The following is a 16,415-nucleotide window of genomic DNA, read 5'->3' on the forward strand; positions in this document are numbered from 1 at the left end:
TAAAGAATGAGATAATTATAGCATATGGATGTATTTTAAATGTTTGTCTGCATGTGTCCATTTTTGGCCACACGGCAAATGCTAACAAAAGCACATTGTTAAAGGCAACCAGAAATATTACAGTTAGGCTAAGGCAATGGATATATTTATTCTTTTCTCCTTTTGTATAAAAATTAAGGTGCAGAGAGAATTTTCTTTCACGTTTTAATGGGTGCCAAATACTGATTAACAGTGCCAAGGAAAAGTAGGTTCACATAAAAGGAAAGACTATTAAAATCTAGAAATACCTGAATTGGATCTTTGATATCCAGATTTTTCCTGATTACCTGCAAAAGGAGTTGGGGGTGGATAGTTGGCTTCTGGGAGTTTACTGGTGTCTGACGGTGGTGTCGGTGGTGGCGGTGGAAGCAAAGTGCTGTTAGGGCTACTAATATCTCCTTCAGCCACGAGAGTCAAGTCTGCCACGTTCTCATCATCTACCATCTGTATACCTTCCGCTTGTAATTCTCTCGACTGCCTTTTCCATATTGTCGCGTTGTTCTCCTGTGCATGCGGAATTGGAGACAACGCAGTATTAAAAGGAACACTGAAAGTCTTCTGACTGTGGAGTGCTGTCAAAGAGGATTTATGTTTATTTTCTGAGTAACCCATTTTCTTAACTGAGTTTTCATTAAAGTTTTGTACGGGCTCCTGTTTTCCACTCGGTGACGTACATCCGTCCTTGCTGTCATTTTTGGAAACTCGCCTGTTGAGGCCTTTAGGGCCTGCGGGTGTAGATGAGGATGGTTCTGGTCCAGTGGGCGGCAAACGAAGAAAGTCAGGAAGAATAAGGTCTTCTTTCCTTAGCAGTCCACGTTGGTCATCTGCTCTGTTACTTTGAGCTTTGGATATGAGTTCAAAAAATTCTATTGGGGAAAAACCCAAAATTGACAAGTTTTTGTCAGAAAGTGCAATGTCATTAAAATGTAAATTTTCAGCACATTTATTTTCCATGAAGATCTTCAATTCTTTCAATGCTGCCTTGAAATAAGATCCCATGTTAATTAGGAACTTTTTCAATTGCAGCAACATTCACTAGCATCACTATAATTAAGACCATCAGGATTGCTATTGTTAAGAGTTTTGCAGTTTAGAACAGCTGCAATTCACTGAGCCTTGAACACATCTTCTATTTTATGCGGTTAATAAATCTGTACACAGAGGATTTTTAAATTCTTTATACAAAGCAAGGCTCTGGTCTTATTGACAATGGGTGCACATTTTTATACTCTGGATAGTTTCTATCCATCTTAACTCAAAAATAGCCACGCCATTTGAAAGTTCAAAGATTCAAAATTAAGTTGTAAACTTCCTCATTATATTGAATTTCTCTCAGTTTAATAATACTTTATCACAGTTTAAATTCAATTCACGGTGTAGTTCTAAGCCACGATGTTATCATCACAGGGCACGATCAGATGTTGATTTAAGTAACCCCATTTTATTTTGTGTGGCAATGAATCATTAGCACGTAGGGAGTCAATGACCATCAAAAGGGCCATTACTAAAAGCAACGGGGCAGCTTTTTTTATGGAGTTCTTAACACAATTGGAAGTGATTTTCTGATCATGTCCTTAATGATGACCAATGGTTCAATATATTTCTCTATATAAATAATAATCAGAGTAAATCACCACTGTTCTAGAAAGTCTCAAAACTTGGCAACAAGAAACTTATCAATCACAAGCCAAGAATTATACGACTCCTCAAAAACGAAGCATCGCAACAATAAACAAATTCTTCGGTACAAAACATACAAAAATACATAACTCTTAATATAGGGTCTCTGTATGTCCTAAGTTTTCACAAAGAGAGCATTGAAACTACGGAATATTCAAGATGCTTAAAAACGCCATCTCCAACAGATGAATTAAAATCAATAGTTTCAATCCAGCTTATAAATACTATTTGAAGCGAAAGCCATTACAAAATAAAGCACAAAGTGTTAGTTTTAACTAAGCATAATCTGAAGTCATACACTTGAGCTTGTATGACCTTATTCCTAATCCTCTATTCATATTTGGCATTCATATATATTATTAAAAATTGCTTTTTAACATGCTTTGTCAAATGCCATAAAATCTGAATGTAGCCAAGATGGAAGCTTCAAAACGCTTCTTATTGCCAAAGTTTTGCAAAATGGCGGTAATGCATATTAAAACATGCAACATTTCTAATATGTATCATACAAAAATGTTCTTTTCTGAAATTTCAAACTTCATAGAACAGTTGTTTGGTTTTTTCATTAAAAACAGTCTGCAACATTTGGCACGTATTTTCCAAACTTGGACAAATTTCACAAAATTCAAAATAAAATAAAATGTGAAAGCCTCGAATTCGGAAGTTTTCAAATTATGTTAATGTTTTACTCAGCCCTAGGAAGAAAAATGAAAATATTAAAATATGGAAAACAAGTTAATAAAACAGCAACAGAAAATAATTTAAAATGCACTAATATTTTTGTAATTAAACTTATCTTAACAAACATCTATTTTGGAATAAAAGTTTTAGTCTCAGCACTTTTTTCCATTCCGGTCAGTGGACATTTAGTCACAGACGAACATTCATTTGCTGTATGACTGTGCATAACCAGGTTTTGGATATGCATATTAGGTCACATTAGCCATAAATTTTGATCTGTGAGTAAAATATGTCCCTCTGATTTTCTTCTACTTGGGCAAATAGGAAGGAACGTGTAGGGCCAACAGGAGAGGTAATTGCTTCAGTTAATGCCCTAGGGCAGGGGGTGGTATGTTAAGATTTCTCCATCACTTTTATTCCTCTTTCTCCCCCGGACATCTTTCTATATGAAAGCAATTTTTCCAATGAGTTCTTTTCCAATGATATCACTAAAAAGATTTAGTTGAAGGTAAAAATAGAACTCAGAACACAGAAGATTACCAATAATCTCTTTGCTTATTTCTACTTGTAACCACCTTTTTAGAGCGGTTGCTCAATGTAAACTGAGTTTTTCCTCTCGCCCACCACGGCTTCTCCACACATCAGATAGTTCTGTCCTGTTACAGACTTTAGCACAAAATCTTCCAAACTTCTTACCTGAGCACGTTAGGGTCTGCAAAGGCCTTTTGGTGAGTTAAAGAAAGGCAAGCTTCTACACGGCTTGCAAAGGGTATTAAATGGGATACTGAACCGCAACTGAGTAACTATTTTCTTTGTATTTTATCAGGAATGAGGTACTTTCACTTTTGAAAGTCTTGCCTGGCACCTATGTCTGTCTTCAGGTATTCTTAAAATTCTACCTTCACCTTCAAAAACTTTACAATTCAAACACAGCATCAAACAAAAATGTAAGAAGCATGATTATGAATTTCACGATGGAATATTAAACACACGGTACCTTTTTCTACACAAAAACAAATTTCTAATTTTGCTACGTCTACTTATATTAATAAACTAGAAAGTTCACATACCCTCTGCTTCATCCAAATTTATTTTCTGACATTTTTTTTTCCCAATCTTTGCAATAGAGTCTTCTCTCTTTGACAGCCGGACTTCCCTAGCATTTTTTCCATTTTCTCCTTTCATTTTGATAGAATTAGACTTTCCTAGAGTTCTTCCCTCTCCCTGCATTAGAAGGAAAGTTAAGGTACTACTTACATTTAGGCTATACCATTGTGTACATAATATAGTCTAAGTGAATGAAAAAGTTACTTCTTTAAAAAAAACATTTCTCTAACACCACCGAAACAGATGTTTTAGTTTAATTTTGATTACTGCTAAGAACGCTTGCCATAGTACTTCCCCAAAATGTATAAATAAATATGATTTGTTTACTCTGAAGAATTTATGTTACTCTGAAATTCAGAGCCCCTTTCTGTAATTCAAGCATTTTCAAATATAGATAAGCCACTGAGACACGAAACAACAAACACGACACAGTGAAAGAGATATTTGATTCATCATTAAGACAAAGTTCTCACAGACAAATGCGGTTGATAGTGGAAAAACATCAGATGAATTACAGCTCTGCTCAACCTAGTTACATCATTTGGCTAATTCAAAACCATGGACAAATAAAGTTTTTAGTATAGGATTCCAGAAGGAAACAAAATATGATCTAGGGGACAAAAATCATGGCAGATCTACTTACAGTAGATACTTGATTTCTTGATGTAGTTACAGTTGCACTCTGTTTTACTGATGCACCTTTTTGTTTATCTGTGAATGCTGAACATAAACATACCTTCTATAACTACAAATTTATCATTTCCCAAAGAAGCAATACTTAAGCGACAATGATGAACACAACCGGTTTTTTTTGCTATAAAATTTCCCAGATGTACTCAGAGAACAGTGAGCAGTTGATATCCCTGCTACTTTTCAGTTAAAACCTACCAGAATCTCTCTCATCTCCACTTTTTCCTAATATTGGCAATGCTTTTAAAGTTTAAAGCTGCTGAAGTTTCTCTTAGGTTCTCCTAAATTTTCAATTAAGATCAAAGAGCTTTTAAAATCTCAGCTAATAATTCAGTTTATAATTTTCAAATTTAGAATTTAAATGAGGAAAAAAAAAAATCAGCAGAAAAGACCATCGAAAGGTCATGTTGAATCTTTTCCAACCTGTTTTGTGCATCACTTGTTTTCTAGATATTGCCACATACTTCTGGTCTACTTCTAAGTAACTAAAAGGCCCCTTCAATTTACATCTGCCTACAGCAAGTATACTAACGGAAGCCTGAGCTGCAAACACAGAATCATGGTCATTTTTCACTGGTCTATTGTCACAGAATCAGCCTAATGATAGAATGATCCCCTATGACTTCAGCTTTTATAGCAGCTGTCAGCACACAGGATTACAGTTTTAATTGTAATCCTTAAACTAATTATCTGTGAGAGTATTTAGATTTACATTTTTTTTTTCCAAAATAATTGGTTCTGTTTTCTAGAGAAAATGACAAATCTGATTCTCCTCAATAAATACCTCCATCCTTATTTTCCTAGCTCTTCCTCAAAAAGCATCTCTGTTCAAAGTCTATTTAATTTAACTGCATCTAATTTCATTTTTACAACCAAGCGTTCTCTATCTATAAAAAGGTCTCCTAATGAAACTGAACTCTCAAAGCTGCTTGTATTAATCTAGTATGTTAAATGTGCCAAAAGATTGTCAACTCTTCAATTGATCAACTTCTATTTTTCAAGTTATTTTGTCCAGGGAAATCAAAATTTACATCCTTTTTTAGTATTATCTCCAGAAATCATCACTTAAAACTGGAGAGGTAGGCTCTGCTACTTTCTCATGTTAAAGAAGGGGGTTGTTACAGCCGCTGCACAAGCTGCATCTGTTTTACTTACACAGAATGTTTCTTTTGAATTAATTGCCAAATTCACAGAAGTCATTTGCCATTTTAATCTCATTATTATTACTGGGCACTGTGTCGCTAAACGCATATGTGGATCTATGGCTGAGAGCAAGGAAAATGTTCCAGTATTACTAGTGCAAAATTTCTTACAGCAACAGTAAAGTACTTGGTATCAATAGATCAATTTAATCTTCAATCTTTAGAAACTGCACTCCTCTTTAGTTAAAAGAATACTGCTGTATGTGACAAATCTAATCACGTTTATTTCACCTTCACATCAAGAGCAGTAACCAAAGTCAGGTTTTATGAAACTGATTTGGTATCATAAATAAAAGCTTTTTTGCCAACTTACCTCTACCCTTCGTAGGCTCTTTTTCATCTAGAACAACCCGCTGACCATCCAGATTAGATATAGGGACACCAAGATCAAGTGGTTCCTGCTCACCATTCTAAAGTCGGAGCACAGTTTGTATATAATAGAGAAAGAGCTGTTTTCAGAACAAATTTATGCTGTCTGACAATTTTTGAAAGAAAACAAGCAAAGCATTTTTATGTTTCAGTGTAGCCTCAACATATATTTTCTTCTACCATTCTAAATATGTTTATTCCATTTGTGTAAAACTACCTTAATTACAACGAGTGAAACCTATTTAAATGAGGAGAATGGTATTCAGGGAAAAGAAGATACAAGGAGAAAGAAATAATCCCATTCCCAAGCACGCATGAATACTCTGGCACCATTAGCATGTACGTTCAGCAAATCATATTTTTCAGATGAAGTCTGACTTTATTTTATATCCTAAATCTGTTGTACTTCGTTAATCTTGTAGTTTTATTAAATGAAATTATCTTTATACCAACATGTTTTTTAATTGTTTAAAAAATTTGGACTGGTTCAGTCAAGACAGTATACATTCTAGAAATACAAGAAAAGTAACCGATATTCCATCATAATAGAGTAGAGAAGATGCGAGTCCAAGGTTTAGGACCAAAGAAGTTGAATCGGTCTCTTTCCTCAGAAATTTTCTGCGAGGGGATTTGAGGCAACTTTTATGATTCTGAGGATACTGGAACAACAGCTTTAAGTAATTCCAATCAACTTTCCCTGGCTAACAGTAGGAAAAGTTGAGCTCTGCAAGAAGCTAAATTCAGGCTCTATTATTTAGGCTGCTGGAATTATGCTGAAGGAGAATATAAAATAGAAGAAGACTAAAGCTTTGAGGTAGTTAGTATTAAGCATAATGGTTATGACTACTACATATTTTCATCTCAGCATGTAGTTATAAATACAGATTTTAATGCCTAATTATAAGGATAGGTATAATTTCAGGAACTATCATTTGATCTTGTCCAGACAAAAAATATTGCAGCTTGAATTACATCAAAAGATACTTACTAGTCTTGCCACAAGTTCATTAAGATTTAAACCGTACTTTGCAACCACAGGCCTTAAGACCTCTGTCACTGGTTTGGTGGGTTTAGCCTTCAGACCAACTGATCGATTGATTGGAACAAGATCCAGTCTGAAACATAACAATTGTAACATAAAGTATGAAATATTCCAATTAACAAAATGTACAAAATATATAAAATCCAATCTACCGCAAAGTTATACTAGTTTACAGCTAGTGGTCCTGAAACTTCACTCGCACAAATTTATCCTAAACTGAAGGTATAAAACTTCCACTGTTTCTCTCGACAGAGCTGAGTGAAGACATGAGCCAAGCTAATTGCACCTAATCCTTCGACCAACTAGATAGATTCCATACCACTTTCATCTTTACAGTGACATTGCTTAGACCATTCTGGTCCAGGAGCGCTTCCAAAGTGACTCCATGCCTGTACTATAGCCTTGGATGCAAGGAAAATATTTCTCCCCAGTTCTAGAAGAGAGACTCACAATGTCCTGTTCAATTGCTTGAGATGGGCTTGGGCAGGAATTTTTATTTTTAAGCATAGGAACAAATACACTGGAATTCCAGATGATGCTACAAAAAAAAGAGCAATTCAGTTGGAATTGAAAGGATAAAGACAACTCTCTTCAGAGTCTACTAAGCAACTTTGTCTCATTTTGTCAAAACAGCAAAAAAATAATGAAATAAGAAATATTTTTTTAAAACCCAAACAACTATTCCATTTATGTCTATTTACCTGCACAGAACTGTGTCTATGTTGGTTGGCTGGTTGGTTGGTTGTGGTGGGTTTTTTTTAAATGCTCTTCACCTGTGCCCTGATTCCTCTGTAACAGCCACATTTGACTACAATGGTACTATAGTATGAAAATAAGGGCAGGCTTATTGCTAACAAAACTATCAGAAGAAATAAAAATTATTAGTGATTTTGTCAGTCATGATTAAATGTAAACCCCATTTCGTCCTCTCACACGAATTACTTAAATACAAGATGTATAGTCTTATTGACTTCTCCCTTTCACAAGAATCCTGAATAACTGAAACTTGGACTTTCATATTTTCTTAGAAGACAACCGCTATTAAATAGAAATGATCAATTTTAATCATTAACTGGTAATCGACAGAGAAGTGGCAGACATTCAGGTAACCAAGTACATCCACAGAGTCTTTGTCTTATGTCTGAAAATAATCAAAATATTTGAATATTTTTGCTTACACAGTGTCTACCCACAGAAGGGATTAAAGTAGAACACTTCTACGTTCTAATTAACACACAAGTAACATATGGTACTGCCTACTTACATTTCCTTTTTAATTTGGAAACTCAACAAACTCACACCTAATAAAAGACTGCTCAATCTCAATTTTGAGATTGAATATGCTGTACCATATTCATTAATTTGAAGTACTCAAATAGAAACTAGCCCTACTTCCTAAAGAAAATTAATATAAAGCCAAAATGAAGAATGCCTGACAAATTTTATTCACTTCAAAAGCTGTCCTGGTTTTGTTAAAAAACAAGTTTCTCTTTTAGTGAATTTGCCTGTTGGCTAAAGCTTCATATTAGCTGCATTTTCCTGAAGAACCAGATACATGTTTTGGTAAACCTAGCAATGGAATGTGAAGTTACTGATAAGGACAGATTCAAACTGACCAACTGTGTATAACATTCCATTCATGTGAATACTTCATATAAAAGTGGGAGATCACAAGGATCTCGGCCCTTTTTTCGTCCCTTTTCCTTATGGCCGACATTAGGAGAGGACCTTGCTAGTCGTCCCTGCGAACTGAGGCCTAGTGAGAGACTGAATCCAGCTCCGGTTGGCTGCAGAGTCCAGTCCAGGACTTCGGGTGCCGGCTCTGCAGCTTCTGGGACTTTCAAGATTGGTTTTGTATATTTTGTATTATTTTCTCTATTCTTATTAGTAGCATTAGTAAAACATTGTTAATTTTTCCAACTCTTCTCTCTCTCCTTCTTTCCCTCCCGATCGCCTGTCTGCAGTGGGAAGCGGGGAGAGAGAGGGGCAAAAGGGGGAAGGTGGAGCGGGGGTAGAGGAGGTTAACAATACACCTGCCAGGGTTTGATTGTCACCCTGCAATCAAAACCCGCGACAAAAGCATAATTCAATAATGTAACACAAACACATTCTACTTCATGACTTTTTCCTGCAATAACTATTTCAAGAGTTTTCATAGTGCAACTTTGGATTTTTAGAATTTAGGAACAATAACATATTTTCTGGCATTTTGAAAAAAATAGAAACAGATTATTTTGAAAAAAACTGTATACTATAAAACAATATTACATAATACTAAATACATTATGTATTGAATTATATTATAACCACATTAATAATCATATTAAAACATTGACTCGTTTAAGATTCAAGATTATAAATCTATACGCAGGTGAATTTATATTGATATAATTGATTATACATCTATATGCAGATGAATTTATATTTATACAACTGATGAATTTATATTTATACAATTCATAGTCTTACTGTAATCTGCCAGTTAGGCACATAATTACAAATGTAAGTGTATGGGAACCTGTATTCAATAAAAATATCCATTTATTCTTAAAAGCTTATATTTTTTTATTGTTGCATTCAGGATTTAGACTAGGAGACTTGCAGTTCAACTTCCATCTCATTCTTGTGCTGCTTCAACCTACTAAACACATCTCTTCTTGATGTGGAAGGTCCCTCTGGGCTGGCAGATCTGTCCTATATGCTTGTTCACACCTGCTTCAGCTTGAGCAGTTAGACATCAGAATAATATTTAAATATCCCTAACTCGAATATCAAATTCCCACTTGTACCCAAGATAGCAATCCAGAAAGCTCCCTCTTGCAGCATTTAAAACTCAGCAGGTGCTGCTCTACGCAGTTTGGAACATTCCTGTGGGCCCATATTTCTCCCACTTATCCCTACACTCTGGTTGTGCTCATCAGAATTACCTTTTGGAGGTGCCCCAATCTCAGCATTACCTGTAGAGTAAGCACCAAGCAGCTGGCTCTAAATCTCTAGCATACCAGTGCCTACATATAGATAGAACATCTAACTTAGGCACTTGTGTAGCTCAGAGACATCCCCAGGCTAAATGTGTATCTCTTGCTTCAGTGTTACTACAATCTAAAGTAAAAATGGACTTCTAATTCAAGAAGTAAGATGTGGAAGTCAGTCGTTTTCAGTTACAAATATTAGGTCACCTTCCTTCTTCACATGAGACTCCTTGCTTAATATAAACGCCTATTTCTTCTATGGTGCCTGTACAATGAATGGGAACCTTAGATCCCCTGCTGCTAGATTCTGGATTACAATCAAAGATGTTGCATTGCATGGCTAACTGGATTTTTTACTGGATTCAGACAAATTCTTTTCTGCATTAACTACTGTTTTGCTACACAAGTAACTGACAACATACTTCAGTGCACTTACAAAACGCAAAATGTAAAACAGGCTGTAAAATGCTGAGGAAGACAGTATTTTTGACTCTTACCGAAATAAAGTGCGTTTTTCTAAACGTAGGTCCCGAGACTCCAAGATGCTACTGTCTTGGTGCAACACAAGTGGCTACAGAGCATATGTCAGGAACAAAAGAAGAGAGCAAATTAGTTTTAAAATATGTAAAAATGAGGAGTTGAGTGGTTAAAAAAATTCAGATAACTTAGAAGATTATTAACATAGGTTGTGTGCATTCCAGCAGATACTAATTTACCATATGCAACACGATTAAAGCGTATTTTTTTTCTTTAGCCAGTTGTAAGACAAGGACCAAACTTTAAAATCTACTGGAACCAGAAGGTACTCAGGAACTCAGTGTTTTAAAACAAGCTTAGGTCCTTCAACTTAAATAAATTATTACACAGAATGATGCATTAGAATATATGGCAAGTTAGCAGTCGTTAAAAGATTTAAAAGAAAAGGCACATAACTATGCTCATTCGTTGACTTTTCTCATTGTAAACATCTAGATTGATCAAAAGCACAAATTTAGGGCAATAAATGTTTCACATCCACAGTTTCTCTTTGATTTGAAGATACTTCTGTTGGAATATGAGACATCACCCACCACCAGCATGGACTGCTGTCTTGGAAGTTTTCCTCAACATTAAAACATGTACCTTAATACTAGCATGAATTCATCTCATTTCTATTTTGGTGACCTGAATGTCATTATGTTTCTTTGCTTTAATGAAGTACCATTTATTACAACACATTTGTTTTCTTTCTGGATACTTTCAATTAATACAAGCTAATCATTTCCCTCGACAACCTATGTGGACTAGATATCCAAATTAACTTATTATTATCAGGAAATCCTTGTCATAAGCTCTTCTGCTTTCTGTAATGTAGATACCACAACCACAGTACCGCCAATGTAAAGCTATAGGCAGAACCAGAAAGAAGCATTACTAAGCATTACTATTGAGAGAACAGGACTTCTTATTAGTAAAATAAGTATGAAAATGCTTTAAAGAAAGCACAAGAAAATGCAATACCTTATCACCTCCAACTAAAAAAAGGTCCACTGCAGCTATGTTAATGCCATGTTTCTCGCAGAGCCCAGATAGCACCTCTTTGATAGAGAATCCGGATTTAACAGCCATTTTGCTGGATGAACCATCCGGAAGGTTTATACAGCAGTATTTGGGAGATTTCTCTTTATCTGGTACAAATGCAGGTAATCTTGAGGTTTCCGACTTGATAGGAGAAAAGAAAAGTCAGTGCCCAATGGGGAAAGTAAGAACATGCCTAAACTTTTAGAGTCTGTACAAATCAAACTAAGCAGCACACTATCTACCATTTTTACAGTTTAGAAATCCTTCCAAATGTCACAAATACCAGATAAATTTAAAACCTGAAAAAAACAGTTTAGATAAAGACAACAGCACTGCACAAATCTAAATGTGTTTCAAGAAGTGATGAAGTTTTATACAGTGAGTGCATAAAACAGGTTACAATATTCTCAAATTATAGAACAGAACTCCTAATCAACAAGGGTAAGAAGGAAATAAAATCTTATTTAGCTTCCAAATTGTTAAGTGTCTATACTCAATAATGACCTGCTGATGTCAGAATTACCATTGGCGCATCATGAATCAACATTTAAGTGATGAGGAACACCTTTAAACAGCAGGTTCCTCAACCACAATTTCCTTTTTTTTTTAGCATAATCTGAATACTACACATACAAATACACCACAGAGAATTTAAAAAAAAAAAATAAAATCACTTAATGATCATGGGTTTTTTTATTAAAGAGAACAGAAGGCTAAGCCTAAAGGGCACAGCATTAATCTTTATTCTAGAGTAACAGTAGAATAGCAACACTGCTACAAAATATCACAATTCTCTTTAAACATTTAACAAAGAGCTCAATTAGAACTTAAAAGGACAATACAAAAATACTGTCTTTTATTAGAGTACTCATTGTGCTTTTTCTCTTCTCTAACTTGTTGCTTCTCATCTAAATCACAGTAACCTTCTGACACTCAGTTGGAGGGGGAGAGAAAAGAGAGGTTGTTGCTCTAAGGAGGCTTTGCATTTTCTGTTTCTTAAGACTTTTCTGCAACAGAAATAAAGATGACGTTCCCTTGCTTGCTTTCCTAATCAGTATTTGTAGCATAGGCAAAATTACAGTTGCTAGAATCAAGTCTACTAGAGGGATATCAAGACTACAAAAGAACTTGTGAAAATGTCCTTTTATATACTCTTCCTCCACATCAATGTAGTTAAAATGAAGTATTACAATGATGTTCTATTATTAATAGTTTCAATTTTGCATTTCATTAGATTTACACTGCAAAGGTAGAACTTGATGGTTAGAAATCACAGTGTCTTCACTGATTATAAATCAGAGAATTGTTTAGGTTGGAAAAGACCTCTAAGATCATCAAGTCCAACTGTTAACACTGCCAAGTTCACCACTAAACCATGTCCCTAATTGCTGTGTCTAAACGCCTTTTAAACTCCTCCAGGGATGGTGACTCCACCACTGCCCTTGGCAGCCTGTTCCAATGCCTGACAACCCTTTCTGTGAAGAATTTTGTCCTAATATCAAATCTAAACCTCCCTGGTGCAACTTGAGGCCATTTCCTCTTGTCCTATCACTTGCTACTTGGGAGAAGAGAACAACCCCCTCCATGCTACAACCTCCTTTCAGGCAGCTGCAGACAGCGATAAGGTCTCCCCTCAGCCTCCTTTTCTCCAGGCTGAAGAGCCCCAGTTCCCTCAGCCGCTCCTCATCACACTTGTGCTCCAGGCCCCTCACCATCTTCATTGCCCTTCTCTGAACTCTCACCAGCACCTCAATGTCTTTCTCGTCATGAGAGGCCAAAAACTGAACACAGGATTCGAGGTACAGAGTATTTTCCTACACACTATGACAAAAATCAATGGTTTGCAATGAAATTCCCTAACTCTTCTTCTAAAATCTTAGAAAAGAGAGATAAGTTGTAACAACTAGACGAAAAATTCACAACTTTAAAAGAAATAGAGAGGAAAGAAGCACAACAGACAGTGGTACCAAAGAAATAAGTCTAACACAGCTTGCTTACAGGTCAAGCAGAGGGACAGCTTTAACATGTGATTGCTTGGAACAGAGTATCAAAACTCTGATAGGTGGAAAAAGCTGTTTAGAAAGAACTAGAGTGGCTCCCTTTGGAAGACAAACTTTTGTTCTGGAAGTTTACTGGTGCCTGACAGACAAAATGCAAATGATATCTTTCTGTCATGAAGACAAAATATACGAACACAACCTCCATTACAGTTCCAGTATCCTAAAATTGCTTAATATTACATCTTGCCCTCTAATGCTATCACCTAAAGACCCTTTCTCAAAGTATTACTTCAAAAAAATTACTTCACACTACTTAAAAAGATAGTAATTCACTGTTTTCACTGCATTATTAAGAGTCAGCCATTACCAAGTCAAGACTAGCAGTTGATGACATGGAGCCTTGTGATTCCCGTCGGTATGATAATCCATTGGACTGAATAGAATCTGTTTGTGGAAAGAATCAGCAATCAGTAAAAAGGCTTATTTTTATTATTTATTATAATAGAGAAAACTGTTTCAAATATTAGCTCCTCTGGTCGGAAAAATATTCTTTTCATTAAAGGAAAAAAACACCAGATCTTCATACTTCTGTGCACTGAACCACAGAAATCCAAAACAAGATTTGGTCGAGTTTTTCTTGTTTAAGTAACCCTTGAATAACCTCACTTGCTTTTATATTAGAAAGAAAATCTAAATTTTTTTTTTATTTTTACTCTTATAATGATTTTTAAACTTATTCTACCTCTTCAGATATTTTGAAGAGAGAGAAATATTTCTAAAAGTGCAAGTATGGTGTTAGAAAACTAAAACCTAAGACAATCACTGGTCACTTTCAGAAGTTTAAGTCTATAATCTTCGCAAATGCCTCTGATGTCTTTTCACAGGAATACAATGCAAACACTTAAAATATCCATACGATCAAAGGTATCTTGTGGGTTTGGGCCTTTACTAGAAAATAGAGAAGAAGAAACCACATGAACAATATGGTCCAAATTTGGTGCTTCAATGGAATTTCTCTGTTATTTTTAACTCAATTGAGTTACTGCAAAACTTTCATCTCTTCCTCTACAGGCCACATGCAGGAGCTTTCACAGGGGAACTCTTCCTTAAACTATTAAAAATACTTAAATATAATAATAAAACAGCAGATTACAAAGGTTTTCACAACTCTGACTCTTCTTTCTTCATTTTACTCAGGAAAGGTGGAAACAAGTAGTGAAGGTGCTCAAAAGTGAACATACCTGTGTGCTACTAATAAAAGAAAGAAAAGTAGGATAATGCAGATGGAGGAACTTTTTATAGCTGTAACTATAGCACTATTTCTATGTAAAGCTCCTGAACTTCTCTGTAAAGAGTTGAAATTATCTTACTATAAAAATAGTAGCTCTCTGCTTGAAAAAGCAATTGCCAGCACACAGAAATGCAGAGTCTACTGGAAAGCTGAAGAAAAAGTCAAGAAAAACAAATTTAAATATTTTCATGCTTCTTATCTATTTATTGTACATCTCCTTCCACAAAACTTCTAGCGACACTAACTACACTATGGCTTCTGACTTGACAGTTTCTCTTCCTTCTGCCACAGCCAAAGATCTGCTTAGATGCAAACTAAAAATGATAACATTTGTCACATCTATTGCTGAAACAAAATTTGCAACAAAGTGGGATGTGACTACTCACCATTTGGATAATCACCATTTTCCTTTCTCTTCTGTGATTTTCCCAAACTTTTACTTCTTGACCATGAGAAAAATGTTCCCCTTTTTTTCTTCTCAGTGTCCTCCTCTCCTGACTCTTCATTTAAAGATCTTCCTGACTTTGATTTACCACTTAACTGTCACCAAAACACAACTAAGTTATTGGCTGGATCACAGTTGTAAGTACATTATCTAAAATAAACCTTCCCACACTTCTTCCCAAAATGAAAGTGTGATGGTCAGGTTAGCTGCCTTCTTTACCCCACTCACAAGTGTATTTGTCAGCATCTGTCTCAGTAGCAGTAAAAAAAAAAAGAGACAGTGGAAATAAAAATAAATACAGAGATGGAAATGTGCTACTTGGTAGGGAGTACAAAACAGTAGCTGGAAACAAGCCACAAAGAGCTCCTGCAAATGTGAAAGAACTCTCCAAAGCTCACCAGTAATGCCTAAATTAATGTGGAAAGGCCATTTGCCTTGCTTTTCAATCACAGAATTACATTTTGGCATTTTATATATTTTTCCTAGGCTAGGCTTGAACATGAACTGCATTTAAAGACAAAGTATTGTTTAACGTTTACAAGCATAATCAATTTATTAGTGCTGAAGAATACAAACATCAGGAACATTTGATATAAAACTAAACTTGCTTTAACAAGCTACTACTCTTGTTAGATAATTATGACACTCCTTAAAATTCTACTTGTAAAAAGGCTCCTGGTCATAAAAATACGTAATAGCAGACGGGCTAAAGCATGGGTGTCAGACTCATTTTCACTGGGGGCCACGTCAGCCTCGTGGTTGTCTTCCAGGGGCCGAATGTAATTTTAGGACTCTATAAATGTAACTGCTCCTACATTTAAACAGTCCTAAAATTACATTCGGCCCTTTGAAGGCAACCGTGAGGCTGATGTAGCCCCCAGTGAAAATGAGTTTGACACCCGTGGGCTAATGTGTAGTGATTGACATGAAAAATGCAAGGTTACAATTTACCCATACAGTTATGTAATACTATGGTGCTATTATCTGCGTGAATTAAAAATAAACTCTAAATAATGTTAGGGGATCGGTAAAAATACTGGTCTTATTTTCAAGCAACGGTATCTGTTTTACACAGAATTATCTTAGGTCAGTAGTTTAAGAAATTAAAAAACTATCCTCTGCAAAAATGAGTTAGATTAAGGTAAGCCTTCTCCAGTAAGTTCTAATAAAATGTCTGCTCTCAGCAAAGGTTAAAATATCACATATTAATTCCAATATTAAATCAAAATAAGCTTCTGAACTGATGCATTAAAATAATTATTTTTTTATGTGTACACATATACATGTAAATAATAGCGAAGTTTTAAAATTATATTCAGGAAGTCAATAGCTAGAAA

General features: G+C 35.3%; 1 protein-coding gene across 2 annotated transcripts in view; it reads right to left on the minus strand.

Moving 5' to 3' along the window:
* The window catches only part of RGS12 (regulator of G protein signaling 12), a gene marked incomplete at its 3' end in the record, with an annotated part of 82,677 nt that overhangs the window by 10,976 nt on the left and 55,286 nt on the right, over positions 1-16,415 (minus strand). The window contains exons 8-16 of one of the 2 annotated variants that reach the window (XM_080343960.1): positions 15,020-15,173; positions 13,710-13,786; positions 11,283-11,483; positions 10,280-10,353; positions 6,757-6,883; positions 5,713-5,809; positions 4,151-4,218; positions 3,471-3,624; positions 288-905 (exon numbers count right to left, since the gene is read on the minus strand). In XM_080343960.1, the coding sequence (XP_080200086.1) occupies positions 288-905; positions 3,471-3,624; positions 4,151-4,218; positions 5,713-5,809; positions 6,757-6,883; positions 10,280-10,353; positions 11,283-11,483; positions 13,710-13,786; positions 15,020-15,173 (1,570 nt within the window). Of the gene's footprint in view, positions 1-287; positions 906-3,470; positions 3,625-4,150; positions 4,228-5,712; positions 5,810-6,756; positions 6,884-10,279; positions 10,354-11,282; positions 11,484-13,709; positions 13,787-15,019; positions 15,174-16,415 lie in introns of both variants that reach the window. The other variant, XM_080343959.1, reaches the window with a different exon arrangement.

Source organism: Nesoenas mayeri, assembly GCF_963082525.1.
Source record: "Nesoenas mayeri genome assembly, chromosome: 4".
Taxonomy (NCBI): domain Eukaryota; kingdom Metazoa; phylum Chordata; class Aves; order Columbiformes; family Columbidae; genus Nesoenas; species Nesoenas mayeri.